Source organism: Miniopterus natalensis, chromosome 19 (genome assembly GCF_054644295.1).
Source record: "Miniopterus natalensis isolate mMinNat1 chromosome 19, mMinNat1.hap1, whole genome shotgun sequence".
Lineage (NCBI taxonomy): Eukaryota > Metazoa > Chordata > Mammalia > Chiroptera > Miniopteridae > Miniopterus > Miniopterus natalensis.
This window is the reverse complement of record NC_142099.1, coordinates 34,668,806-34,696,662: the sequence shown is the minus strand read 5'-3', so window position 1 is coordinate 34,696,662 and position 27,857 is coordinate 34,668,806. Positions and strand designations below refer to the sequence as shown.

Here is a 27,857-nt window from a genome sequence, read left to right as displayed (position 1 = left end):
TTTGGAATGCCCTCCCCCCAGTGCTCTGGCTGTCAAAATCCTTCTTGTCTTCAAGGCTCAATGCAATTTTAGTAAATAAATGTATATTTATTGCATATCTACTATGTGCCAAGCAAGGCCTCCAATGTCCAACCTCTATGGCTGTAGAAAGGGCCTAGAGCTGACAGAGGTTAGCTAACAGAGGTTGCTAACAAGATATGGGTCTCAGCTCAAGGGAAGACCAGTATGGAAGCCAGACATGTGAAATTGCTATTTCCTCATTGATCACAGGCACTTTCCTCTGTTTTCTCCACCATGATAGTCATTGTGCTGAGTGCCTGGATACTTGCATATGTTCACTAGACTGTAAGCTGAGTGATGGCAGGACCAGACTTGCCTTGTGCACTTTGCAGCCCAGAGCCCAGGGTGGTGCCTGCTGTGTAAGAGACGCTAAAAACGTTTGTTACATGAATGAATGAATATTGAATTAGGTTAACTTTTTCTGAGTGCAGGTGCTTTATCCATTAATTACTAATTTAGATCAGGGGTGGGGAATCTTTTTTCTGCTTAGGGCTTTTTGGATATTTATAACATCATTCCCAGGCCATACAAAATTATCAACTTAAAAATTAGCTATGGAAAAGGCTTTATTGAATTTCCAGTCCTCCCTGCAGTTGCCTTGGCAGGGCCAGACCAGATGATTCCATGGAGGTTCTCCACCCCTGATTTAGATAATCAAATGACAATACCTATTATGTGCAAAAAGCACTTTGTACTAGTAAATTTGGAAGATACACAACTAAGATGCATCTGTTGCCTCAAGGAATTTACAATCTAGTCATGTGATAAAGGAACCAGAATAAAATACAGTGTTGCTACAAACTAAACTACAGGTCTAAATAAAACATGATTATGTTCAGGTCCCATTGTTATCTAATTGAAGTTTCCTGATTAATTGCCAAGGGGCAAAAGTTTTACTTATATGACTTCCATCCTAGACCATTTTCAAAGTGTTCTTTTCCCTGCAGATGGCTCTGTCCAGAATTCTTTCCTTTCCTTTCCTCTTTTTTTTTGGTTAATCTTCCCCTGAGGGTATTTTTTCCATTGATTCTAGAGAAAGTGGAAGGGAGGCGGGGAAGGGGAGAGAGAGAGAGAGAGAAACATTGATATGAGAGAGCCACATCAATTGGTTGCCTCCCACTCTCACCCAGACCAGGGCAGGGAACCTGCAACCCAGGTACATGACCTTGATCGGGAATCAAACCCGTGCCCCTTTGGTGTGCGGGCCGACGCCCTAACCACTGAGCCATGCCAGCCAGGGCAGGAATTCCTTCTTTTAAATTTTGATACTACAAATCATTTCAGTCCACCTTGATTGAACTGATACAAATTGATCGGTGTGCATCCAAAGTAAGAAGAAAATATATGAGGTGTGTGAATAGAATTTTTTAAAGTGTCAGAATTGAAAGGAATCTTAAATATTACTCAGAGCCCTCTGGAACATTGTTATCAAATGGTCATCTACCTTTATCTTGAAACCTCTAGTGATGGGAGCTCACTGCCATGTACTATTGGAAAGTTCTTATACGAATAAAAAATCTGCTGCCCTGGGAGCCACAGTCATTAATGTCTATCCTGGGGGCTTGTAATGAAGGCTCAGTAATGGGGCCTTGGGATATACCCATGTTACAGGCTTGTAGCACATCTGCCAAGTCAGCCATCCTCAGAGGCACTAGTGGAGAGCCAGTGCCAATTTAAAGAGCATTCATCAGACCCCCTTCCTTCCCGAATTAGTTGCTCACCTGGCTCATAGAGTCAGTCCATCTTGCAAATGCTGGAGGATCTGCGAAGTTATATGTGACGAAAGGTTCCTGACTCTGAAAGATTAAGATCTAACACCTGGATAGGGATATGTTGCTATATATATTTTTTTAACTTTGAGGGAAGTGATACTGGACACAGTGGGTCCGGGCCACCTGTTACTGCTTGAGCCAAATTAAGCAGAGACAAAGTTGAATTATATATGAGCGTTTATTCCAATAATTCCTGCAGTATGGAGAGAGCAGCAGGTCATCCTGTAAATTCTACTAGCCGGCTGATTATATATGGGTAAGGAAGAAGGGCTGTGTGCAAGCAGGAAGAGGGGCAGGATAAGGGCTGCAGGGTCCGTGGTCTGTGTGTCTCCTTCCAGGACCCTGAAGTCCGATAACAAGGTAATGAAGTTTCTATGGTGTTAAAACGCAGCTCAGCCCATTCCTGGGACAGCTTAATGATCAGCATTCTTGAGGCAAACTCCCGGAGGGGGTCAGGGTCCAGGCACAGCAACCAAATCAAAGGGTGTCCTGTCCTTGGTTTGTTCTCAAAATGTACTTTCTTTTCTGAGTAATGGACCCATCCAAGCTTAGAGGCTTCTCTTATCTTTTTACAGCTTTGTTTTTCTCCTTGCAACACATCCTCTACTTTCCCAGGGTCTGTAAGAAAACCTCTTATCTGTAGTTTGTGGTCCTGTTCTTATCCAGTGCCCTTCCCCCCTCAGAAGGGTTGTGAGGGGGTGGAGAAATATAATAAAACGGATAGAGAAGTGTCCTTAAGAGCTCCCATCTGGTATCAGAAGACCTGGGTGTCCTCTGGCACCTTTGGTGTCAAAGTACGGAGAAAATGCCTTCCTTACTGCCGCCCCAGCCCTCACTTTTCTGGATTTCTCAGAGTTGAGGCTGTGTTATTCTGGAGCTGTTTCTGAAAGTGCCAGGAGACCTCTTAGGAGAGGGTCTGGGGACCTACTTACATTTCTTCCTGGGCATTGAGCCTATTGAGGGCACTCGAGAGTGCCATTCTGGCTACTTTCAGATTGTACTCTGAAGCTGAATTCCTAACAGTGGTAACTAAGAGTGTTAAAGCAACCAGAGGGTGGCTTTCAGAGGAGAACTTTAACTTCTCTGCAGAGGCCTCGTGCCCGTGTGGCTGAGGGCGGGGTTAATGTAGGAGGAGGGAAAGGAGTCAGGCCCCAGGACAACCTTTTTGTTTTCCCTTAAAAAGGCAGGGTGGCAAGCGGGAGAAGAGGGGTGACTCATTGACCTCCCACCAGGGGGGCACCCTGCTGCCTGGAGCAAAGATTAGCTAGCCCCTTGAGGACGCCTGCAGGAGGGAGGCAAGTGGTAACAGTTACTTGGGACAGTCTTCTTGGAGGAGAGTCAAGGGCCTTGCCCTTAGTTGCCTTTGGAATTACCTCAGGTACAACCCACCTCTTCTCTCCATTTCCCTCCCCTTGGCTAATCTTTTCAAAAATCCCTTCCATTTCTCAAGAATTTCACTCCGTTTCTTTGACCTAAATGCTCCTGAACTCCCCTCCCATCTGTCTGCACAGCCCCCAGGCCTCTGCTGCACCTCTCCGCCCCCAGCCTTCTCCAGTTTCTTTCCTCCCCCCGTCCTCCTCATTTCTCTCCCAGATGGTCTTACGTGTGTGTGTGTGTGTGTGTGTGTGTTAAGTGCCCCTTTTACCTCCCTCCTTTTAGTGAAGGAGGGTTTCCAGGTACTTTCCTTATCTCTCACCTTACCCCCACCATCAGCACTGGATGAGCAGGTTTTGGGGTGTGCCCTGCCCCTGGAGAAGGGGCCCTCTGTAACTGGGAGGCTGGCTCACATGCCACCGGAAATTTGGAGACATGCCTACCTGAAATATCTCTGTCCTTTGCTGACCCTCAATTTCTTCGTATAAATGTGTTGGGTTGGTGATCAAGGCCCTTTCCGGCTCTAACCTTCAGATTCTCTTTCTAATTTAATATGCTTCTCTTTCCCTGTCCTGTCTCTTTATGTTATTCTCTGTCTCTTTTATTCGTGTCACCTTCGCTCCTTCCTCCTTCCTACCTGCCCTTAAACAGTCTCTTACTGCCTCTCTCACGCGTCCTGTCCCCAGCTTACCCTTCGGCTACTTTGCTCTCTATTTTCTGTCTGTGGCTCTCTTCTCGTGTTTTTCTCTGTGGTATTCTCATTTCGTCTTTGCACATTGGGCCGTCTCTTTCAGTGCCCTGTGTCTCAGTTTCTTTCCCTTCCACTCTGTGGACTTGGGGACTGCTAGCATTTGGGCCCCCCCTCCGTTTGCTGCTTCTGTGGGTTGGGGGAAGGAGGGCAGGCAGATCACCTTCCGCGCCTGCCTTCCCACCCTAGCAACTGGTGCCTTCCTCCATCTCTTCTAACCTTCTCTGGCCTCATGACTGTCCTAGCTTATGTTCTCTCATCTTCTCTCTTTCTGTCTTTTGCTCTCTTTCCTTTTATCCTGTTTCCTAGCTGAGCTGCAGTTCTAGCCAGCCACCTGCCTCCTTTCTCCTGCACCCTTCTCTTGCCCACTGAAGCCAGAATGAAATTCAGTTTTTCAGCAGAACCATCCACCATCCCTGCCACCTCCCTTTCTGCTCCCTCCTGTCCTACCTGCTATATACCAACATCCCTTGAGCTCACGGTGCCATTGTCCTTTCCATAAAACATCTCAGGGTCCCCTGCCACAACCCCTTTACATAGCGTTGCCAGATTAGGTCTAGCCCAAGTGCAGGGTAGAGGGGCCTAGAGGTCCTGCACCTGCCAATCTTTTTCAATTTGGGAACTCAAAGTCCTTGTGACTGGGCCTGGGCTGGCAGGTCACTTCAGAGACCCAGGGTTGCTTGCTCTCTATCCACCTTTCCCACCACAAACCTAGAGGAAGGGGATGTGAGGGACTCTGATGTGGAGTTCCTTACAGGGCAAACAAAGAATCACCTTTCTTTTCCTATGCTGGATACATCATCTGGGTCCCCTCGGCCACTGTCTCAGTGTCACAAACCCACAGACCTCCCTTTACACCCTTCAGGGAGGAAATGCCAGGATGGCCCCAGATATACCAGCCCTTCCTCACAGTCTGAGAGGGATGGGGCATGGGGCTGAGTCCTTAGGCATGGGAGCAAGGTTTGGCCGAGGTCCCAGGAGAGCAGGAGATGCGCAGAATCATAGAACATTAGAGCTGGGAAGGCCCTTGGGCGCCAAGTAATTCAGCTCCTCTCTTTAAAGTTTAAGGAAACTGAGACCCAGAGAAGTGAAGTGACCTCCCCAAAGTCACTCAGCTGAATGGTGGCAGAGCCAGGACCAATAAACCCACACCTCCTGACCTTGGCCCAGAGTGCCCTGTCCCTGGCAGCGGTATTGGGCCAGTTCCCCTTGTCTCTTTAGGGATTCTGTTTCTGCCTCTTTCAGTGACTAATCCACTGGCTGAAACCAATAAACTCATATCCCCTGTCACTATGAACACTAGCCGAGCCCTGTGGCCAGCTTCTCCAGCTGGCCTATGTGGTCTGCTCAACCACAAGAAAACCAGGCCAGATTGTGGCCACTTGTAAAACCCCATCTGGTCCCTGGGACAATTCCCCTTCCGCTGTCCCTACCTTGCCCCAGCCTTGGGGGTAGACATCAGGGAGGCTTGGCCAGCAGGCTGTGGGGAGAGAAAAGAAACAGGTTCTTCTGCCTATGAGTTCAGCTTCTTGGGATGAGAAAGGACCCAAAATGGGAAAGCATGAGGGTTGATGGGTCCCTTGAATCAAGGCATTTGAAACCCCCACTCCTCACTGAGTTGTTTCCACTTCTAATTGTGATGTGAAGGCAAAGTGCTTTATAACCTCAATGCTGGTGGGCAGAAGGGTGGGGGTGATGACAACCTGTGAATGTTTGGAAACTTGTCTTTGGGAGATGAAGTCCCTTCACATTTTGACATTTTCAGATTCTGGGCTGGGCTCTGTATACGGCAAAATCAACAGAGACAATGCCCAGTCCACTGGGTGGGCCTGGTACTTCCTCCTGGGAGCTTCCGGTCTACAGGCCGTAGTGAACCTGCAAACCTGCTTCTCTCTCTGCCTCTAGGGCCCGAGTTTCTGTCCTCTCCCATCTGTCCTCACTGTGCCCTGCCCTAGCCAGCATCCCTCTTCACCCCCCTCCCACTTCCTCCCTTCTCCCAAAGGTGCAAACCTTCCTTTCTTGTCTCCTTTTCTCTTGGCTGGCCCTGCCCAGAGAATTGCAATCCTCTTTTCTTGGTGAAAGGATCCAATGGGACTGGCTCTCTCTGGCTGTTGGAGTTTTCATAGAACAGGACAGGAGTGGCGGGGGGGGGGGGGGGGGGGGGGGGGGGGGATCGGGGTTGGGGGGAGTGGGGAGAGCAAAGAAAGGGAGGAAGAGTGGAGTGTGGAGAGATTTAGTTCCATCTGAAAGCTGTCAGTGTGAATCACAGGCTTGTCTTTGAACCAGCAGCTATCTAGAGTGGAGAGAGTGAGGACTGCTTCAGCCCAGGGGGTTCATTACTACTCATGATAAATCCAGGGAGACAGGGCCTGGCTTCCACCTCCCCCCTCTCCTGCAGTCTGGCTTCCTTGGCTTCTCGTGTGCTTGGCCCCACTCCCTCTCGGGTTCCTGGCAAACCTGCCAAGCAGGGCTCTGGGAGCATGACTGCCAGGGCATATGTACCAAGACGTGGGTGCAGACAGATGCCTGTGGGGTACAGAAACATGTACTTGAATGCAAAGGTGCAGAAGAGGTGTGTGTGTGTGTGTGTGTGTGTGTCTGTGCTCGCCCCACATGTGGCTCTTTCCTGGCTCTTAGAGACTCCACGATGGGGCCTTTCCTGGTGCTTTTCTCACTGGATCTTCTTTTCCTTTCCTCTTCCTTTCTTGCCTTTTCTTTAGTTTCGTCGCTCTCCTTCGCTCTCCCGCTCTCCCTCCGCCTGCCTTTGTCGGGACTTCTTTGGCCCCCACTGGCTGTGTGGGTGTGGGTGCCCCTGCACCTGTGCAGCAGGTTTGCTCTGCCTCCTCACAGGGGCTGCCTAGGAGCTCACCACACCTGGGATGGTGTCTAAAGACAAGGAGGGAGTGGTACCAAAGCAGGTGGGAATTATTTTAAAAACACACGCAGATTCACCCTGGCCTACACTGGAGCTGCCCGGCAGGCAAGGCCATTTATTTGACGTGCTTTCCTGTTCTGTCTGTGGTCAGCCCTTCCTGGTTCCCCTCCCAGCTGGCTCCCAGGCCCCGTATCCCCATGCCACAGCCAGGTATTTCTCTGCGTCTCTGTTTGCCCTGGTTTTATTTTCTGGAAGTGGGGTAAGGGCAGAGGGATGGAGCTGAAACTTTGCCCCATAGTTCCCACGCAGGCCCTGCTCTGTGTCAAGGATGGTGGAGGGTCAGGTGTGTGATGTTGGATGTGTGTGTATCCTTGGTAGACCACACTGTTACGGGTTCTTGGTTCCTTCTTGACACTCAAAGACACACCCAGTACCTCCTTTTTTGTTGGAATGCCACCCGGACATCTCTGCTCTTCTTTTTGTGTCTTTTCCGATGCCTGCACCTCATGGCTCACTTTCTAGGCTTTTTCCTCACTATTTTTTCACGACCACCTCCGTCATTGCATCAGGAGCTTCCAGAATTCTGTTTCTTCCACCTGGCCCAACTCTACTCCCTCTTTCAGGGAGCCTCCCAGGACTTGAAGCCTGCCCCAGCAGTTTCTCCTCTCACTGCAGGGAGAACCCTGTCCTGTCCCTCCACTCTCCTGCCCTGTCTCTGTCTCTCCTGGAGTGTCAGCCTGACCTGGGGCAGGCTTCTCCCCTTGTTTCATAAGGTAGGGCTGTTTCCTCAGGCATCGGCTCACTCTCATTCTGTCACTCAATGGACTCACTCACAGCACCTGCTGTGTGACTGGTGGCCAGGCCCTGTGCTAGGGGATAAGGCTGGGGCTCTGAGGGACATAGTCCAGGTTCCTCCAGCAGGGATGGGGTGAGCAGTGCAGTGTGGACCTTCTATAGCTGAGGTGAGAGGTGAGTGCAAAGGGCTCTGAGACATGCAGGCCAGTCATGGAAGACTTCACAAAGGAGGTAACTATTTGAATCCCAAAGGAGGGGGAGAGAGCAGTGTGCCACCTGGGGAAAGGCCTGACCAAGAGCATGAAGGGTGATGAAAACATGGAGTGTGCAGAGTAGAGAGAGTGGGCCTTGGTAATGGCAGGCTTGGGGCTTTCTCCTAATCATGAACCAAGTCGGGACTACCTATGGCATCTGGACTCTGTCTCAGATACGTCTTTGCTGCAAGCGCTGTTTAGGGGCCAGGAAAAATTGCCTATGACATTTGCAGGCCCAGGATCTAGGCTGCCTTTCCATTGAATTAAATTCCTTAGATCCTTCATTTTTCTTCCTTCCTAGACTCTCTCTTCAGGATCATTGCTTCTGTATCTCCTGTCTCTAGACTAAATTGCTTCAATCAGGCCCAAACAAAAAGGGTATTTTACTTCAAAATCCCCAGGGGGACAGATACCTTCTTTGTCATGTCACTATTCAAGATTTTGGCAGTTCTTCTACTTACCAAACTGCCCAGGAAAAATAAGGGTCACCACTACCATTTAGAGGGCACATGCAAGGGAACATACCTGGCATGTTATAAGCCTCATACCATTCACTTTCCACAGCACTCTGGGAGGTAAGCGTTTGCATCCCTGTTTACCAATAAGGGAAATGAGGCTTAGAGAGTAAGTGACTTGGCCAAGGTCACACGGTTAGGAAATGGCAGAGGCACTGTACAAACCTGTCTGTCTCCTCAACTTGTGCTCTTAAAGGGACCTTTGCGGTTCTTAGTCCCGACTTGTCATTGTATAGGTGAGCAAAGGCAGGCCAGACAGGAGTGACAGGCCGAGGTCACACCACTCTGCCCTCTGGCAAGATCTCCATCTCTGACCCTGACCCCAAGGGTTCCCACTGACTGTCCGGCTGCAGGGCCAGCTGCCTCCTTGCTTCAGTGGACAAGGAGCCGGCTTCTCACTGTCCTCTGGAGACTTTACTAGGAAACCAGGGTGTCCGGGCCCCATGCAGGAAAGCTGTGAATAGAAATTCCATCTCTGGGGCAGGGCTCACAAGCCACCCCACTCCCAAGCCCTCGACTTGGACCCTGGGGGCTGTGGGAAGGAGAAACATGAGTGTGGAGAGTTTGCAGCATGAAGCTACGCAGGAGAAATGCGCAATGATATGAATAAATTTGAATAATAATGAGGACAATGCCTGAATTAATAATGCTGGCTGCTCACCTGACCCGCCCCCTCCCCTGGAAATCTGGGTGAGCCTATCCTTTGCTTCTTTAGGAGACATGGATGGACTGTCAGGTCAGCAGAGTTGGGGAGCTGCTCACAGAGTGTGGGGGAGGAGCCCTGTTTCTAAATTCCCGATCCCCTGCAGACCCAAAGAGCTAGATTTGCACACTTAACCCAAAGAGGCTCCCTCTGTGCGTTAAATCATATGCTGGCCACCAGTCCACTCCTGGCCCGGCCCCCTCCTCTTGGTCCCTTTTGTGCAGCAACCAATGCAGATGTCAAATGTACAGGGAAATTCAGAGGAAAGAGATTTGGCCCTTGGCCTTCAGCAGAGGTTCTCGTTCTGGTGGAAGAGTTAGGGCAAACACCCCACCCCTAGCTGCCCTCTACCCCATGGGCGCGGACCCTGATAGCTTGGCGTGGGAAATCCTATGGATAGGACTGTGACAGCAGGGCTGAAGGATGGGACAAGCTGTGTTTGTCCAAGAGGCTAAGGGACCAATCTAGGAGTACTTCCTGGGATAGAGTAATGTGGAGCAGGTTTGGAAAGAAAGGGAGAAATGAGGCTGGAGGAGGGAAAAAAAGATGAGGGGGATGAGACTAGGGCTCTGTCTGATAACTTAAGAGGGAGGTCTTGAAATGGGGAGGGCAGGTTTCATTTACTTGCTTATACACAAAGTAGTGGAGAATCAGAGAAGTTTCGGAAAGCTTAGATTGGAAACAGTTGGATTTGGGATGGTGGTCTCTTCAAAGACTTGGGAGCTAGAGAGGAAAAGGAGAGGAAGGAGTCCCCTGAGTTCTGGGGAACAGTGATTTGGGTGACAGGGCTGTGACAAATTGGGGGCATGGGTAGATGCCCCAGACCTCTCCCTTTGCTGTCCCGCAGCCCCTCCACCTCCCGCCCTCTTCCCCCAGGAAGCTGAGGCACTGCTCCTGAAGCTGTCCCGCTTGCCTGGGGCTGCCCGCCGCTGGGCTGAGCAGGCTGGCCGAGTGGGTGGAAGGGAGTGGGGGGGAATACGCCGCCATCCGATTCCCTGCTCCATTCAGGCTCCAGAGTTAAAGGCAGTTACTCGGCAGTTCCTAATCAGATGCTCTCAGCCGGGCAGCCGGGTGCAGCTCGCACAGTGCAGGAGGCCAGGCGTGTGCAGGGCGTCCTTTCCTGGGCACTCATGCCCCCATTGTGTGGGAGCCAGGGCTAAGTACACAGAGCAGGGCAAGTGTGCCACGAAACAGGGTCACAGTCATTTGTTTTGGATACGAAGCCACTCCGGCAGCTTATTTACACACGTGGACACATCCGCCCCATGGAAGTTGTCCTTGTGCGCTCGCTGGATGCATTCATAGGAACTGTACCTGGCATGGTTGCCTGTGTGTTACCTCACATTGCCTCATACAGAGCATGTCCAAGTAGGGGTCCAAGGGCATACTCATGTCTCAGGGAGGAAGGGGGACTTAGTCACCAGCAGCATTTGTATGGGCTTCCTGGAAGAGAGGAATGTGCTTTACACCTACTTTGCTCCAGCCTCTCTCCTGCCCTCTGCCCAGGCAATGTCTGCTCAGAGGCCAAAAACATTTTAATATCAGTCTAAGTACTTACTTATGAATTCAACAAGCCTTTATTAAGCACCCTGGAGCCAATGCTGAAGCAAACTGACATGGGTGCTAAGGTGAGGGGCAGAAGTAGAGGGAGAGCCCAGGACCTGGAACTGAGGCTCAGGTGCAAATCTCCAGCTCTGCCTTTGCTTCACTGTTGGCCTTTCGTACGTTACTCATCTCCCTGGACCTCGGTGTCCTCAACTGTAAAGGGAGAAGGTTTGACTAGCCCAGTCTCTAAGGCCTTTACATAATATTGTACTACTTTCTATGATTGCTGAGCACTTGGCTCCTGAAACCATTCCCGTGGGTCATGGAAGGAGGAAGGAATCAAGGGTGAGCATCTTGCAAGGAAGGTGTTGGGTCTGAAGAGAGGCAGAGACTGGAGAGTCCACCTGCCCAGGCTTCATCTCTCTCCAGCCTGATGCAGGGTGGTAGCAGGAGCCTGGGAATGGTTGCCTCTTGGTAGAGCCCCTCTCCTTATGCATCTCCTTACCCAGTGCCTGCTTTGGCTTTGCCAGGGACCCAGACTCGCTTCAGCCAGGAGCCAGCTGACCAGACTGTGGTGGCCGGACAGCGGGCCGTGCTCCCCTGTGTGCTGCTCAACTACTCGGGGATCGTGCAATGGACCAAGGACGGGTTAGCGCTTGGCATGGGCCAGGGACTCAAAGGTGAGTGGGGCCGCCCAGCTTGTCCAGCATCATGACTGTCCCATCTTTGGACCCACCACCCCTCTGTCCCCCAAAATAGACTCCTGGACTCAGCATCCCTTCTCTGCTCCAGGCTCTTCTCCTGAGTGTGTGGGTCAGGCTCTCTTCCTCTCCTGAGCTGTCTCCATTGCCTTCCAAACCCTGCAATTCTTTGTTTCTTCCTAAGGAGTGGCTCAAGAAACTCAATAAGAAGCCTGAGAGATCAGAGGAAACCAAGAGATCTCTATGTAAAAGAGTTTCAGACAGACAGATGGAAACCAGGAGAGCTGCTTCAGGCAGAAAGCTGGGAATCACACAGGAGGTGCTGGGAGCGAGTTGCCTGCAGAGCAACTTCCATGCCAGCCTGGCCTTGCTCCAGCCTCTCTCCTGCCCCTGCCCAAGCAATGTCTGCTCCGAGGCCAAACACTCATTTTAATGTCAGCTTGAGCACTTATTTATTTATTTATTTACTCAACAAGCTTTTATTAAGCACCCTGGAGCCAGGGCTGGAGCAAATATAATGAGTTAGTAATTAATTAATAAAGAGATGAACAAACCAAAAACCAACCTCTTGAATCCCAAAGCAGGTAAAGATCCTTTTGGGAAGGCTGCCTGGCAGAGTAGGTGAGTCCTACCTGCTGGGTCACCTTAGAAAAGTCACTTCACCTCTCTGGGCCTGAGTTCACCACTGTATAAAATAGTGTACTGGTCACAGGCCGGCCTGCCCCCCTAAGTGCACTTGTGAGTCTTGAACCAAATGAGAGTATATACTTTGTGAAAACATTGTTCCCTGTGAGGCAGTGTGATGATAAACATGTGGGAGGGGCTGCATGTTTTTATTTTTATTCTTGTCCGGGGAGCTGAGATTATTTGCTGTGGGTGTCATGTATTAATACAGGTGGGGAAATCTGTCTGTAAAAGCGATCTGTATAAAGGAAAGAGATAGATCTGGTGGATCTATTGATGGTAGAAAGGGAAAGAAACTGGGAGAGAGAGATCAATAGATATGGAGCGAGGAGAATCAATAGCTTCTGGACAGAGGGAGATAATGGGAGGGGAGGGCAGGAGAGAGTGAGGGGTTGGGCAGTAGCCAGGGAGACTGAGCTGCAGGGGGCCAGGTTCGATGAGGCCCACCTGCCACAGCCACGGCCGCTTCAGGGGACAGGCATCTCTGGTTTAGGGGCTCCTTCAGGGAGCTGGTAGGCCCTGCCTCATCCATTCCTCCCTTGGTAAGGCAGGGCAAGACCTTGGCCTTCCTCAGACTTTCCTCTGGCTCAGGGAGCTCATGTCTGTGCTGCAATGTCCTATATTTCCCAGCACCCACGCGTCGCCCCCTCTCTTCCTCTTTTTCTCTGTGTTGTCACCTTCATTGTTTTTTCCCTCTTTCCTATTATTATGAGAGCCAGTTTTCTGCGAGCCGCTTTAGAGATTTCATCTGCTTCTGCTTATCCTCTGCTTCTGCTCCCCCCCCGCCCCCGCTCCCCTCCCCATCCCCTCCTCCTCCTGCCCTGTGGCTCCCAGCCCCCCCCCCCCCCCCCGCTGTGGGAGGTTGACATCAGTGTCCTCATCTGGGACCTCAACCTTATCAACTGAGATGGGTTCCCAGGAGAGGGCAGAGGGTGGAGTGTCGGCTTGGAGTGGGATGCGGACCCTGATGTGGGGATGAGAGGTGGGCAGAGGATGTGCCTGGGCGTTCAGGCTGGCTCCCGTGTTGGGATGGGGCTCACACCGGGCTCCCCCTTTCTGTTCCTGCAGCCTGGCCGCGGTACCGGGTCGTGGGCTCTGCAGACGCCGGGCAGTACAACCTGGAGATCACAGACGCCGAGCTCTCTGACGATGCCTCTTACGAATGTCAGGCCACCGAGGCCGCCCTGCGCTCCCGGCGGGCGAAACTCACCGTGCTCAGTAATAGCCCCAGTGTCCCTCAGCCCCCGCCCCCTCCTCCTGTCTCTTTCTCTTGGAATCCTGGCAGCCCCTTCCCTTCTCTTTATTTTTCACTCTCCTCTGTTCCTGGCCTCATGCTTGCCCCCGCTGTCCCTCTATCTCCCTAGCTTTCCCTCCCCAACTCCTTTTTTTAACTTCTTTTGAAACCAGTGAGGATGTGGACAGCACTTGAGGGACATGTGGGGTGTGTGGTCTGGTGTCCTATGCCCAAGACCTGTTCAGGGGCCGGGCTCTGCCTTTTGGATATAAGACTCTCTCTGCCCCAGCAGAGGAGTGTTGGGGTGATGGAGACCGGCCCTCGTTTCCCAGCCTCTCCTGGTAGACAGGCCTGTTGGTGAGGGAGCTTCTCCCATTTTCTCCCATCTGCTGCCTCTGAGCTCCAGAAGCTGCCCTCTTCGCTCCTTTTCGACCTCACTCAGCCCTTCCTCCCCTTCTCTGCCTCCTTTCTTCCCTCGGCACTCACCCCTCCTCCCCAGATTCACCTGGAAGCCTCCTCAGGGAACCAGGGAGCAGGACTGGAAGGAGTGGGCTGAGGGCTGAGGGCTGAGGGCTGGGAAAGGGTCCTGTGTGCATCTGGATGGGCCCTGGAGGAGGTCGTGTCTCTCAGCTGCCACCCAAGAGGCTCAGAGCCATGTTTCTGTGGTAACACCAGGGCCATCTTCATAGTGATGGGACCCTCTCCCACACACAGTAGAAGAGTGTCTAGCTCTCAGGGCCTCCTCCCTCTGCCATGCCTCTTGCAGGACCTCTGGCTCCATCGGTCTTTCTGTTTCTCTCGAGCTCAGTGGCTCTCACTGGGCCTCTGCCTATCCTGTGTTTCTCTGCTCGACTCTATTTGCCTGTGACCCTCTGTCTTCCTTTTTGTTATCAGCTCTGTCCCTTTTTTCCTGCCTCTGTTTGATCTGCCCTGCTCCCCCTCTTTTTCCTCCTCTAACCAGAGTTTGTTGAAGTCGGGGAAGCCCCCAGGAGGGATGGGAGGAAGGAGCCAGGTAATGAGATGAGTGAGCTTGAGCACAAGGAAGATTTTTACTGGGGTTGGGGGAGGCTGTGACGAATACTTTGAGTGTGGTGGGAAGAGTCCTAGACTGGTATCGGGAGACCTGGGCCATTTTTGCACCAGAGTCTGGAGAGGTCATGACCTCTGGACATTAGTTTTCTTATCGGTAACATGGCATAGTGATGCCAGCCTTTTCGTAGCAACTGCCACTTCGCTATATCCTGTGCGAGGAGTTGTAAATTGTGGAGGTCTGGGCAAATGTGAGGTGTCAGAATAAATGAGACTGGAGGAGCCCCACAGCCAATATTGTTGGGTGTAAAGGCCCTGAAGGACTAGGACTTAAGGCTGGTGGATGACTTGCTTTTCCTCTCTCATGAGGACAGAATGGGAAGAATTCGCAAGGAGTAGGACTGAGGTTAGGGAGCAAGAGCTAGTTGACCGCCAGGGGTGGGCATGGAAGATAGGACACCATCTTCCATCCCTTGTTAGAGTGTGTGTGAGCCCCAAGCTGGACCAGGCATTCCAAGGGAACCATGGGGTTCTTAGAAACCTCCCCTCTATTTCCCTTTATAACTCTTCTGTTTTGGGTTCTAGAATAGGTGCCCTGGAGAACTCCCATCTTGAGAAGGCCCTGATAATCTTCCTTTCCCTTTCCTTTCCTACCCAAGCATAGACTGAAATAAAGAGAAATGAAGAAAGGCCAACCAAGACCCTAGATGTTGCAGGAACAGGGCTTATAATGGTATCCAGTGGCTTCATTCAGTCAAGGAAGGCTTACTGGAAGAGGAGACTATAAATGGGAACCCTGCGTGGAGGAGTAACTTGTTAAAAAGCTTGCAAGCCAACGAGGGAGAGCCTCATGAGTGGGAGAGCTCACTGGCTTGTTTGCTCACTGGCTTGTTTGGAGGGCACGATTGGTGCTGAGGGTGTGGACCTTTGTAGCCTATCTGGGCGATTGGGGCAGATAAGGGGAGCAAGAAAAGGCCGCAGGAATAAAAGAGATGAAAGGTTAGTCTGACTGCTTCTTTTCCCTCTTTGTCTCCTTGAATTCTCAAACTCCCTGCCACCTGTGGTCTCAAGGAGGCAATAAGAAGGCAGAACATTTCTCCCATCCTTCCCCTCTTACCTGCGTACACACAGCTTTTGCTCATGGCAGCCTGGGGGCCCAGACACCGGGCAGGGCAGAGTCAAGAGGGGACTGTAACAGCCTCCCTGCACATAGCTAGCCCCACCATCCCCCCCATCAGCAGCCATACCCCTCAGTGTTCTCTCCTCCAAACCCCATCGCAGGTTAGCTTCTTCACAGAGTGGCCCTTTATTCCTCCTGCAGCAAGACTTTGAGAAGCTGCCTTCCACCCCCTCAGACACAGACGCAGGCATGATATAAATCTGCAGACCTACAGCCCCTTCGTTTTTCAGTGATAACCACCCGAGTGTAGCAGTGACGAGCCTGGCTCCGGGGCCAGCGGGCCTGGCCCACCTCCAGCCCTGCCATTGAACTCACTCTCCTGTCTCTGAAAACATTTGCTTAACCTCCCCGAGCCTCAGTACCTTATCCGTAAATTGGGATTCATGTATTTACCATGTGAGAATTAATGAAATGTATTTGGTGGGTTGACATCATATTCACAAGGCACTTGACTGACACCTGTGAACATTCAGTAGGTGGCAGAAAACTGTCGAGGACCTTAGAGCTTACAGGTGCCTTCACATTCTCGATCTCATTTCCCCTTCACAATAACAGCCCTCGGGAAGAGGTGTCAGTGTTCTTTTTGAAATTTTACAAAGAAACTGAGGCCACCAACACCTACATATTGATATGCAAATTTGTCACAAATCATAAAAATTTGTTCATAAACAAACATACGCGCAAACACAAGCTGTCGAACCTATGGCAGAGCAGCTACTTCAACAACCTGTTTTTCTTTGCCCCAAATTCGAAGAGAAAGGTGGGCTAGTGACAGAGGTGACAAATAGACAGTGTTTCTGAAAGGGCCAAGGTTACCTGGGAAGGGAGAGCTGATGCGAAGAGAAGCCTCCTACAGGAGGGATTCCTTGTGTCTGGGCAGGGTATCCCTCAGCTCCCACCCCACACCCATAGGAGCGCAAGGCTTGTGCTCTTCCAGGACTGTCCTCCTGGACCTGACAGCAAGGCATGACCTTGGAGGGTCCCAAGCGGGTCAGGAAACCCTGAGTGGCAGCTCTTTATCGATGACTTTCCATTTTTCTCTTCTTCCAACCCCATTTCCAAATCTATACCCATCTGACACTAGAACCAGGTACACCAGAGAGCAAAGAGGAGAAGCCAGGTGGTCAATGGATGACTCACTAGCCAGGAGTTGGAAGCAACACTGGCAGGAAAATGAGTGCATTCGACACATCACCTGGGCCCTGCACACTATGGTCCATATACATGCCTCACCTGACCTCACATGGGTCCCATAGGCCTTCATGGGGGTCCCAAAGGCAGGCACTGGCATGTGTCTGTTGAAGAGACTAAGACTCAGGGACTTGAGGGACTCACCCAAGATCATAAGGCAGGTTAATTTAGGTGCCAGGATTTAAAACTAGGGCAGCCTGATCCTAAATGTTAGGCTTTCCCCTCTCCACCGCCCAGCATGCACGAGTTGGGCAGAACACTGGGACAGGCCACAAAGAGTTCCAGCATGGAGACCATTGTTTCATAAACATCAGGACAGCCCTGCCCACCACTGGACTCCATGGGCCTCCCCGGTTTATTCTGAAGGGTTCCCCTGGAGAGCACCCCTTGAGTCTTTCCCAGCAAACAACAAGCAAAACCCTTTTTGTTTCTGGTCCAGTGAACACTAGGCGGACCAGAAAGATTATAATCAAAATTTGCCTGCCTGTGTCTCATCAATCACCTATTCAATGATTCAGCTAACATCCCCGGGGATCTGCTGACCATCAAGCCCTGGGCTAGACATTGGAGCGTAAGGCGGAAGCAGTCCCTGCCTTCAGGGAACTAGTCTGGTTCACCTGAGCACCGAGAGGACTCTGGGGATAGGGCTGTGGGAGGGTCCCTGGTTTCCTAGTATCAGACATCTGCATTTCAATTCCTTAAGCATTTAGCAAGAGCCCCCTTCAGCCACCATCTGGGCATTAGAGACTTGTAAATGTTAGTGAGGCAGGGTCTCTGTTTCTCCTGGAATGGTTTTGGTTGGGGAAGGGGGTAGATAATCATCATAAGTAACCCAAACACAAGGTACATGGTACGAGGAACTCGGAGTGACTGGCCAGGACCACCGAGGTGGTGGTCGGGGGGGGGGAGGGGTCAAGGGGATCATGGCACAGAAGGCCCTGTGCAGCAACTGGGATGCCAATAGGATGGGTAGCCCTTCAGCAGACACTGTGAAGGAAAGAAGAGCAACAACAAAGATGAGGAAGTGTGAACATGCGGGACTTGGCATGAGGAGCCCTGAAGAGTAGGCCAAGGCGCTTGGACCTCGTGCTCATAGTAGTTGGTAGCCATTGAAGGTGTTTGAGCAAGGAAGTGGCACAGTCCTAGCTGCGCTGTGGAGAAAATAACCTGCTGGCAGTGATGGATGGGCTGGGCCAGCAGGGATGAGTCAGTCCACGTGGGGAATGCTGTATCAGGCTCGCTCATCTGGCTACTCCAGGCGGAGGAGCATGTAGGAGGGAGCGGATGGAAGGAGCTCTGCGGAGTCGCTGCCTCTCTGCCAGCCCCCCAGGTATGAGCTGTTCTCACACCTGAGCTAGCCCAGCACTTTCCTGGTTTGAGGCCACTCTCCTCATCTGCATGCAGCCTTGAGCAAGGGCAGGGGATGTAGTATCAGAACACACTACAAGCTGTAAAAGAATAACTGCAGGAGGGCAAGGGAGCTGTGTGAGCCGAGGGCCTTGAGTGAGGCCGCCACGAAAGCACAGAGGCCATGAGTTCAATTTAGAGGGTAAGAGTGCCACTGCCTTGCCCAGAGGTGGACGTGCCAAGAGAGGGATGCTTCCAGGGACAGGGTTTTGGCCATCGGAGCGGTGCTGGCCACACAGCACCCTGGACTGACATTGCTGTGCTCTCTCCCACAGTCCCCCCAGAGGACATCAGGATTGACGGAGGTCCGGTACTTCTGCTGCAAGCAGGCACCCCCCACAACCTCACATGCCGAGCCTTTAATGCCAAGCCTGCTGCTACCATCATCTGGTTCCGGGATGGGACTCAGCAGGAGGGTGCTGTGGCCAGCACGGTGAGACCTGCATGCGCCCCCACCTCCTCTAGGGCCTCATCCCAGGTCATCTTTCCTTTACCTCATGAGTCTGACTCGACGGTGTAGGTTGAGAAGGGGCCTTGCAGGTAATCTGGACCAACCCTCTTGTTACACAGTTGGGAAAACAGAGGCCCGGAGAAGAGAAACGAATTTCCAGGCTCCTGATGCCATTCAGTAGCTGAGCAGAGACCAGGAGCAACAGTAATAATGGCTGTGTTGATGAAACACCTGCTCTGTGTCAGGCACTGTGCATGCTAAGCTCTTTGTGGACAGTGTCTCGATCCTCACAGGAGTTTCATGAGTTAGGCATTAGTTCCAACTCACAACAAGGAAACTGATGGTCAGAGAGGTTGAGTGACTTGCCCCAGGTCACACAGCTGGCGTGCAGCAGAGCTGGGTTTTGTACCTCGGTCAGTCTGTGCTCTGCCTGCTGAGCACCTCGCCCTGCTTCCCTCATCCTCTAGTTGGCTAAGAGGCTGAGGAGGCAGGCGTCACTGTGTACATTTCATAGATGAGCCTGTAGCAGAGAAAGACGTCATGCGACCCGTCCAGGATCACCTGGCGAAGCTAACAGTGATCTGTTTGTAGTTCCTTCTGCCAGCCGTGGGCAAACGTGTACCCAGCCCTTTGTTAGGTGCTGCAGGAGACACTTCCATTGTGGTGACTGTCCAGGACCACTGAGGTGGTGGTCGGGGAGCAAGGGGAACATGGCATGGAAGGCCCTGTGCAGCAACTAGGATGCCAATAGGATGGGTAGCCCTTCAACAGACGCTGGGAAGGAAAGAAGAGCAACAGCAAAGCTGAGGAAGTGTGAACATGCGGGACTTGGCCTGAGGAGCCCTGAACAGTAGGCCCAGGGCACTTGGACCTCATGCCCATAGATGCTCACCTGCGTGCCTATGAGGATGGCCCCAGGGCGAACCTGGATTAGCTCTGCCCTTGACACCTTGGACAATTCACTTCTCGTTGGCCTTAGTTTCACCATTTGACAAACGAGAATTTGGCCTCAGTGGTGCTTAACATTTTCACTACCAAGAGCTCTGTTATTTTCACCTTCAGGGCTACGTTTTGAAATATCTTGGCAACCAAACAAGCTGATTTGTTAATGGCCATTTGTCGTCCACCCCCCTCCCTTATATTCATGAAAGATGATGGCTCTGCCAGACGGCACAAGGGAGCCACTGTTAGTGATTTCATTGGGCTGGTGCTCTGGGCCCCGGAGAGAGGTGTGTGTTGCTATCACAGTGTGGGCCTTACTTTGGCTAACGGGATGGTGCACCTTGGGCAGTTTGCAGTAAGGAAAACAGCCCCAGGTTCTTTTGATCCACAGAGTAGTATGAGGCTTAGAGCCTGTGAGTTTATTTCCTGCCTTCAAGGAGTTTTTGTTCTAGCAGGAGCGCCAACTCAGAAAAACTCAGGCACGGTGCCTAAGAGGCCGGGCAGAATGTGCCTGGAGCCTTGTGCAGGACAGACTGCCTGCGAGGGGCACAGGTTCAGGCTGGGAGAGAGTCCTGAGGGCTGAGATGGCCAAGGAAGAAGAGGAGGGACTTAAATTGGACTCAGAGAGTTATAGGAATTGGACTCAATCAAAACCATGGGGAAAATTCTGTACACACAGAATGAACTCTAATGTAAACTACGGACATTAGTTAATAATAATATGTCAATATTGGTAGTAACACATGCATCACACTAATGTATCACGTTAGTAATGGAAGCTGTGAGGTAGGGGAGGAGGGCATATGGGCATTCTCTGTATTTTCTTTCAGTTTTTTTTGTAAACTTAAAACTTTTCTAAAAAATAGTCTACTAATTAAAAACAGAACCAAACCTGGAAAGAGGTTGGGTCTGGGGACGGGGGCTGAGCTTTAGGTTAAAGTACCCCTCCAATGGAAGCCAGCGCTGAGTCGGGTCATCCTGCGAGCAGAGGAGGGGCCTTTAGACTGACCGTGTCTTCCATCTGTGTCCCGCCCTAGGAGCTGCTGCAGGACGGGAAGAGGGAGACTACCACCAGCCAGTTGCTCATTAACCCCACCGACCTGGACATTGGGCGCGTCTTCACCTGTCGCAGCATGAATGAAGCCATCCCTAGTGGCAAGGAGACGTCGATTGAACTTGATGTTCACCGTGAGCAGGGGCCCGAGGGAGAGCGGGATGGAGGGGTGGGGAGGGGAAGGGAACGTGGGCGCCCGTGGAGAAGCACAGGGGAACCCGCCAGGGGCCCCAGGGCAGAGGCTCACCCTCTTCATCCTGTGAAGATTCCCTGGTTTGACCCATGGGCACTGAGGGCTGGTGAGGAGGCATCAGCTACAAGTCGAGCTGTTCCCTGGTCTAAACCAGAGTGTGGCTTTGGGCAATTATTTCATCTCTCTGTGCCTCGGTTTCCAATTCTGTATACCTGCAGAAAATAAAATACAGGCCTACAATTCCTTATCCAGAATTCCAAAATAACAGTGATTTGGTGCAAAACCTGAACCGAGGCTCTTTGTAGTCTTATTTAACCCACTTAATCCTAATAGTCATACATTTTACTGCAGAGGTATCAATGTTTGGTACCATGGGGTGTTTCCCAGACCCTGCTGGAGGTCTTGCATAGCAAGCAGTCCATGCACACTATCACCTTTCTAAAATTTGAAAAATTCCAAATTCTGAAATACATAGTTTCAAGGGTTTCAGATAAGGGACTGTCAACCTGTGCCTGTTCCTCAGGGGTGTGAGCATTAAATGAGATGGAGTGTAAGAGTATCAAGCATGGAGCACGCTCACTGGTGTGTGCTCAGTAAATTACCTCTGCCCTGGGTAGGGTGGGATCTTGGACAAAAATTGGAGAGATGCCCCACCCCCACCCTTTTAATGAGCTAGGGGAGCCCACACTGGCATCTAGTGGCCACCACGGGCCTTTACACCCATTGACTAATTTGTCCCTTCGGTATCATCCTTGACCATCACTCTGGATGGCCCCCTAGAGATGCCATGGGGTAAAGATGAGGAAGACAGGTTTCCTTATTGGAGCTGGTACACTGCAAACTCACAAATCCCAGATCCCTGCACAGTGGTGCTATCCGAGCGTATGCGCCAGGGAGAGAAAAAGAAACCTAAGGTACAGAAAAGACCCTGACTTCCTGTCCCCTGCTTTGCAGACCCTCCTACGGTGACCCTGTCCATTGAGCCACAGACGGTACAGGAGGGCGAGCGTGTTGTCTTTACATGCCAGGCCACAGCCAACCCTGAGATCCTGGGCTACAGGTGTGAGGAGCAGGGCCTGGGAGCACTTGGGAGGTTACTGGGGAGGGCGATGCCACTGGATGGGGGGTGAGAGCGCTCCAAGCCCTAATCCCCGTGTTGCCTCCTCCCCCAGATGGGCCAAGGGAGGCTTCTCGATTGAAGATGCCCATGAGAGTCGCTATGAGACGCACGTTGACTATTCCTTCTTCACGGAGCCTGTGTCCTGTGAGGTTTACAACAAAGTGGGCAGCACCAATGTCAGCACTTTAGTAAATGTCCACTGTGAGTAGCTGGAGGGACAGGGACAGAGGACAGGGGTGGGGACATGGGGCAGAGGACAGGGGCCTATAAAGGGTCTGGGGTGGAGCTGGGGAGGCTCCATGAAGCTGAGGAGATGGGGAATAGACGCGGGGAAGGAGCAGAGCAGGGGAAAGAAGAGAAGGCTGACTGGAGCTGATGCAGGTGATGCTGAGACCCTAAGGAGCTGCTCCCTTCTCCCTCAGTTGCCCCCCGGATTGTAGTTGACCCTAAACCTACGACTACAGACATTGGCTCTGATGTGACTCTCACCTGTGTCTGGGTCGGGAATCCCCCCCTCACTCTCACCTGGACCAAAAAGGACTCAAACATGGTAAGACGCTTGCTGCCTCTCCTGGATGCTGGTAGGAAAGAACTTGGCCACGGGGGGTGGGGTGGGGGGGTGTGCATTATTTTTCAGGTTGAATCTGGGATATTTCTATGGTCTTAGGATTTAGAGGAGAAGGACAGTGCTTTCGATCAACCCTCACCCTCCTCGAAGACCAGCTGGCCGATTCAGTGGAGTGGGAGGGACACGCTGACCTGTGTGTGGGTGGAGGGATGAGGGCCTGAGTGGAGGTGCTGGGGTGGCGAGAGATGCGGTGAATGGGTGCTACGCAGGAAGGTGGGGGAGCTGGGATGGGTCACCAGAGAGGACAAGGCTGAATTCTGCAGCACCACAGAGACCTGCCTTAAACAATTCGGGCAGGAGGAGGGATTTCAGGATGAAATTTTTACTAGAACAGATCATCCGAAGAGGCTGCATCTTCCGTGACCTCATCTGCCCTCTGGCCCACCTGTCCCTGCCCACTGGTGCGGAGTTGGTGCTTAAATGCCAAACTGGTTAGAGTCAGGGGAGGGACCAGACAGACTCATGACCCTAGTTCCCTTCTGGGAATTCACTTGTGGCCCTTCCTGCTTTCTTTCCAATACGTCCAATGCGGGGCCCACACGGACCTAGGGGCCCAGGCCTCCTGGCTCCCCACCCGAGGCTGCTCTCTCTGCCCAGGTCCTGAGTAACAGCAACCAGCTGCTGCTGAAGTCCGTGACGCAGGCAGACGCGGGCACCTACACCTGCCGGGCTATCGTGCCTCGCATAGGAGTGGCAGAGCGGGAGGTGCCACTTTACGTGAACGGTGAGCGGCCTGAGAGGGGCTGGGCCTGGGTGGGCAGGCGCTGTAGGCTCCAGCGGACCCTGACTGCACCTTCTGCTTGCAGGGCCCCCCATTATCTCCAGCGAGGCAGTGCAGTATGCTGTCAGGGGCGACGGTGGCAAGGTGGAGTGTTTCATCGGGAGCACGCCACCCCCGGACCGCATTGTGAGTGCTGGGACTGGTGTGGGGTGTGGGACAGTCAGCCGCCTGCCTCTCTCTCCTGCTCGGTCTCCTCCTGAGTCTCTGTCTGTGCTCCTGCTCGTCTCTACTTCCAGTCCTCCAACCTTATGCCCCTCTGTCCTTTTCCTTGCTTAGATGCGGCCACCTCTCTTATTTGAGCAAATTACTTAGTGTTTTAAACCTCAGTATCATCCGTAAAATGGGGCCGGTGATCCTGCCCTAACAGGGCTGCTGTGACAAGGGACAGTAATAGCAGGTATGGAAGGCCAAGGGGAGCTCCTCACTGGATTCACTGTTAGTTCCCTCAGCTGCCACTCTGCTCTCTTCTCTCCCTCAGGCCCTTCCCTTGCTTCCTGAGCTTTCCCTTGCTCCCCCCTTCCCTTTCTCTCAGCCCTGCCCCATCAGCTCTCCTTCCCATCCTGTCCCGCATCCCACTCCCCTCCCTCTGCCCTCCTTCCTCTCCACCGGCTCCCTCACGACTCCCCTCCCTCCTCTCTCCTCTTCACCACACCACGAGCCATTAATTTCCTCCCTGACCATTAACCGTCAAACCCCTCATCACATTTAATAACCATTTGGCTGACTCCAGGGCTGCCCGGGGACACTTCATTACCACGGCTGCCCGAACAGGGAGTGGCTCAGCTCCCAGGGGCTTTGCTTGGAGAGCGAGGATGGCTAATCCTGGAAAGGGGCCAGTTCTCAGCCATTACCCACCCCGTAAGCTCTACGAAGAGGGAGGGGACACAAAGGGGGACTGCCTTCTGGGAGCTCAGGGGTGAAAGAGCCTGGGACACCCCTCTTTGGTGATAACTGCTCACCATTATGAGAGTCTGTGGCTGGATCTCCAAGCCAAGCATGTTGGTGTGGGGCTGGCTCTGGGTTAGCTAAAGGTAAAATTGACTTATATGGAAGAAAACCTGAGCATAGTCTAGTCGGGTCCTCTCACTTTACAGATGAGGAAACAGGCCCAGAGAGGGGAAGGGAGGCCACACAGGGAGTCGAAGTGGCCCAGCGTTCTTGGCTCCCCCATCCAGGACTTTCTATAACAACTGGGGTTCCCAAATGTTGCACTCACATCACATGGGATCATTATAAAAATGGAGATTCCTTTCTTGCCGGGTGGCTCAGCTAGGTGGAGTGTTGGTCCAAACACCAAAAGTTTGCAGGTTCCATTCCCAGTCAGGGCACATAGGTTGGGAGTTCAGTCCCTGGTAGGGGCACACATGGGAGGCAACCAGTCGGTTTACTCTCGCATCAGTGTCCCCCCCCCTCTGAAAATCAATAAACGTATCCTTGGGTGAGGATAAGAAATATATATAGAGATTCCTATTTAGGAGATAAGTCCCAAGAACTGGCATTTTAAAGAATGTCTCTAGATATATCTGAATGTTTCTGGCATGTGCCTCCATCATGTTTGAGAGTCACTGATTCTCCTAGACTGGAGGTTCAGTGCCAAGGTCTGAGGCAGTAGGTGTAAGTGTGACTTAGGTTTGTTGCAGGGTGTGTTGTGCTGGGCTTAGTGGTACACAGGGCACATGAGGTAAGAACACCTTTCTTACCCACTTTTGCCCTCCCTACCACAGGCATGGGCATGGAAGGAGAACTTCCTGGAGGTGGGGACCCTGGAACGCTATACGGTGGAGAGGACCAACTCAGGCAGTGGGGTGCTGTCTACACTCACCATCAACAATGTCATGGAGGCCGACTTCCAGACCCACTATAACTGCACTGCCTGGAACAGCTTCGGGCCAGGCACGGCCATCATCCAGCTGGAGGAGCGAGGTGACAGCAGTGCTCACCAGTAGCCAGGGCACAGGACAGCCTAGGGATTCTGCTCCCTCTTCTCTCCGGGGGCTGGGCCTCCCTACCTGGCCTTGCTGCTCAGCTGGGGAAATCTGCTTACTTTTTGAAACGTTTAATGTGCATCTGTTATATGCCAGGCTCTGCAGCAGGGGCTGCAGGGACCAATGTGAACATGGCCCCTGCCCTCAGGAACCTTAGTTTAATGGAGGAACTTACACTTTGGCAGCAAATGACTTCAGTTGGAGAAATGTTAGTAATCTGTGAAAGGGAATAGCACCACCTACCTTGCTGGGTTGGTGTGAGGGTCACGTGAGAGGATATTTATAAAATACCTGGCATATAATAGATGCCCAGTACGTTTGGTTGCCCACCTCCTCAAGAATCCTGTCTGATAGGAGATGCATGTTCCCTCCCCTAAGGCACTTCTAGTATAACAAAAAAAGGTATAACTTTTGACTTTTTTAGAAGCTTCCAAGTCTGAAGCAGGAACTTTTTTTCTAAAAGTAGCTATTTGACATGGGAGATGGGGGAAAATAACTGGGGATCCATCTGTTCTTAACTGAGGGTGCCAGCAAGGTGGTGGTGTGGGAGAAGAGAGGGGATAGAGAAAGCAGAGCTCAGCCAGCAGGGCTTTCTGCAGGGGAAGGGCCTTGATACAGGTCTGATCCATCCAGGACTTTGAGGAAGGGAGAGAAAGCTGGAGTTGGGAGTCCCAGGGCCTGCTCAGCTCTGGGGAGCAGGGTGAACTATTGGAGTTCTGGGTGGGTAGGTGCAGATGGGGCCTTCCCAATGCTGTGGGGGGTGGTGAAAGAGGTTGGGACACATGGCAGATTGGAGAGTTTGGAGACAGCTGACTTCAAACAAGAGCCCAGCTCAGGAAGGAGAGACCAAGCCTCATAGGAACGTGGGCTACAGGGGAGGGACAGACAACCACCAAGGCCTGGGTCAGGCTGGTGCCCCAGCAGCTAGGGTAAGACATCACCACGCCCTCCACTCTGATCAAGCTTAGTTAGGCTCAGGCCCAGACCCAAACACAATGCAGACCTTCCTCTAAAATCCCACCTTGACTTAAACCAGCCCCAAGCACAGTCCAGGGTGCCATGGAGCTGGCGACCTTGTGGCCAGCCTGGGCTTCAGCCAGCACTGAGCTCAGCCCCCAGGGTGGCTCCGTCCTTACCGCCTCTTTCCTTTCTCGCCTGAAGAGGTGCTACCTGTGGGCATCATCGCCGGAGCCACCATCGGTGCGGGCATCCTGCTCACCTTCTTCTTTGTCGCCTTGGTGTTCTTCCTCTACCGGCGTCGCAAAGGCAGTGAGTAAGGGCCCTGTGGGCCACAGCCCCTCCCGGTTCCAGGGCCTCCCGCAGGCAGGGCCTCAGAGGGGCAGTTGCCCTTCCCAGTCAAGGTAGGTTCAGAAATAACCCACCGCAGAGGCTGGCAGAAAGCATCCAGGCTGTCTCTTCTGTCCCAGGTCGTAAGGATGTGACCCTGAGGAAGCTGGACATCAAGGTGGAGACAGTGAACCGTGAGCCGCTCACAATGCATTCCGACCGGGAGGACGATACCGCGAGCGTCTCCACAGCCACCCGGGTCATGAAAGCCATCTACTCAGTAAGGGCCCTGCTCTTCCCTGGCCCACTCCCCTCTTCACACTCTTGGGACTGGCCCCATCTCAGTGCTCTAATAACCACTGTCACTGTGTCCTCCGTCAGTTTACCTGGTCCTGCCACATACACGCATGCACATACACGTTCACACATGCTCACATGTGTGTGTACACACACTGACACACACTCCCAGACCGATTTCCCTACAGCAGAGGATGACAGGTGGGGCCCCCAGTAGGCTTCCTTTTTTTTAAAAATATGTTTTTATTGATTCCAGAGAGAGGAAGGGAGAGGGAGAGAGTTAGAAACATCAGTGATGAGTCATTGATCGGCTGCCTCCTGCACGCCCCCAACTGGGATTTGAGCCCGCAACCCGGGCACATGCCCTGACCAGGAATCGAACCTCGATCTCCTGGATCCTGGGTCGATGCTCAGCCACTGAGCCATGCCGGCCGGGCCCAACAGGCTTCCTTTGTCCCATCCTTTCCCTGCAGTGTCAGAACTGGAAGCTCCTAGAATTTTTCACATCCCACTGCCTCATCACTGGATCCCAGAGAGGGGCAGCGACATACCCAAGGTCACACTGTGTATTAGTGACAAAACCGGTGCTAGAACCCAGGTCCCTGGCCACTTCCCACATCTCAGAGTCTTTACTGGGAGTGGATACAGAACTCAAGCCTACCCTTGACCCCCCACCCCTCCCATTAATAGGCAGCCCCTGGGTATGGGAATGGGGCTAGTGGGGTATAAGAGCAGGACTCCTAACACCCCGTCCTGCTGCTCTGCAGTCCTTCAAAGACGACGTGGACCTGAAGCAGGACCTGCGCTGCGATACCATCGACACCCGGGAGGAGTATGAAATGAAGGTGGGAAAGCGGAGGGGGCCGGGCACTAGGGCTGGGCGGCAGCCGGGGTTTTGAGGGCTTGAGGATGGAGAGGAGGGCAGGTTGGGGAGGGAAGGTCGGGAGGTTTCTTGCAGGAGCAAAGGAGATGGAGAGGTATTTGCTGGGAACAGAAGGCAGAGCCAGAGGAAGCCCTGAGGGCCCTGGTGAGGTTTGCCACCCCACCCGCAG

General features: G+C 52.5%; 1 protein-coding gene across 2 annotated transcripts in view; it reads left to right on the top strand.

Moving 5' to 3' along the window:
• Positions 1-27,857, top strand: part of KIRREL1 (kirre like nephrin family adhesion molecule 1) — a 105,759-nt gene that overhangs the window by 72,221 nt on the left and 5,681 nt on the right. Inside the window, exons 2-14 of one of the 2 annotated variants that reach the window (XM_087827946.1) lie at positions 11,172-11,321; positions 13,095-13,244; positions 18,343-18,500; positions 20,498-20,648; positions 21,662-21,767; positions 21,880-22,028; positions 22,250-22,377; positions 23,005-23,179; positions 23,262-23,362; positions 24,961-25,159; positions 26,383-26,490; positions 26,649-26,788; positions 27,573-27,650. In XM_087827946.1, coding sequence (XP_087684072.1) covers positions 11,172-11,321; positions 13,095-13,244; positions 18,343-18,500; positions 20,498-20,648; positions 21,662-21,767; positions 21,880-22,028; positions 22,250-22,377; positions 23,005-23,179; positions 23,262-23,362; positions 24,961-25,159; positions 26,383-26,490; positions 26,649-26,788; positions 27,573-27,650 — 1,793 coding nt within the window. The remainder of the gene's footprint in view (positions 1-11,171; positions 11,322-13,094; positions 13,245-18,342; positions 18,501-20,497; positions 20,649-21,661; positions 21,768-21,879; positions 22,029-22,249; positions 22,378-23,004; positions 23,180-23,261; positions 23,363-24,960; positions 25,160-26,382; positions 26,491-26,648; positions 26,789-27,572; positions 27,651-27,857) is intronic. The other variant, XM_087827947.1, reaches the window with a different exon arrangement.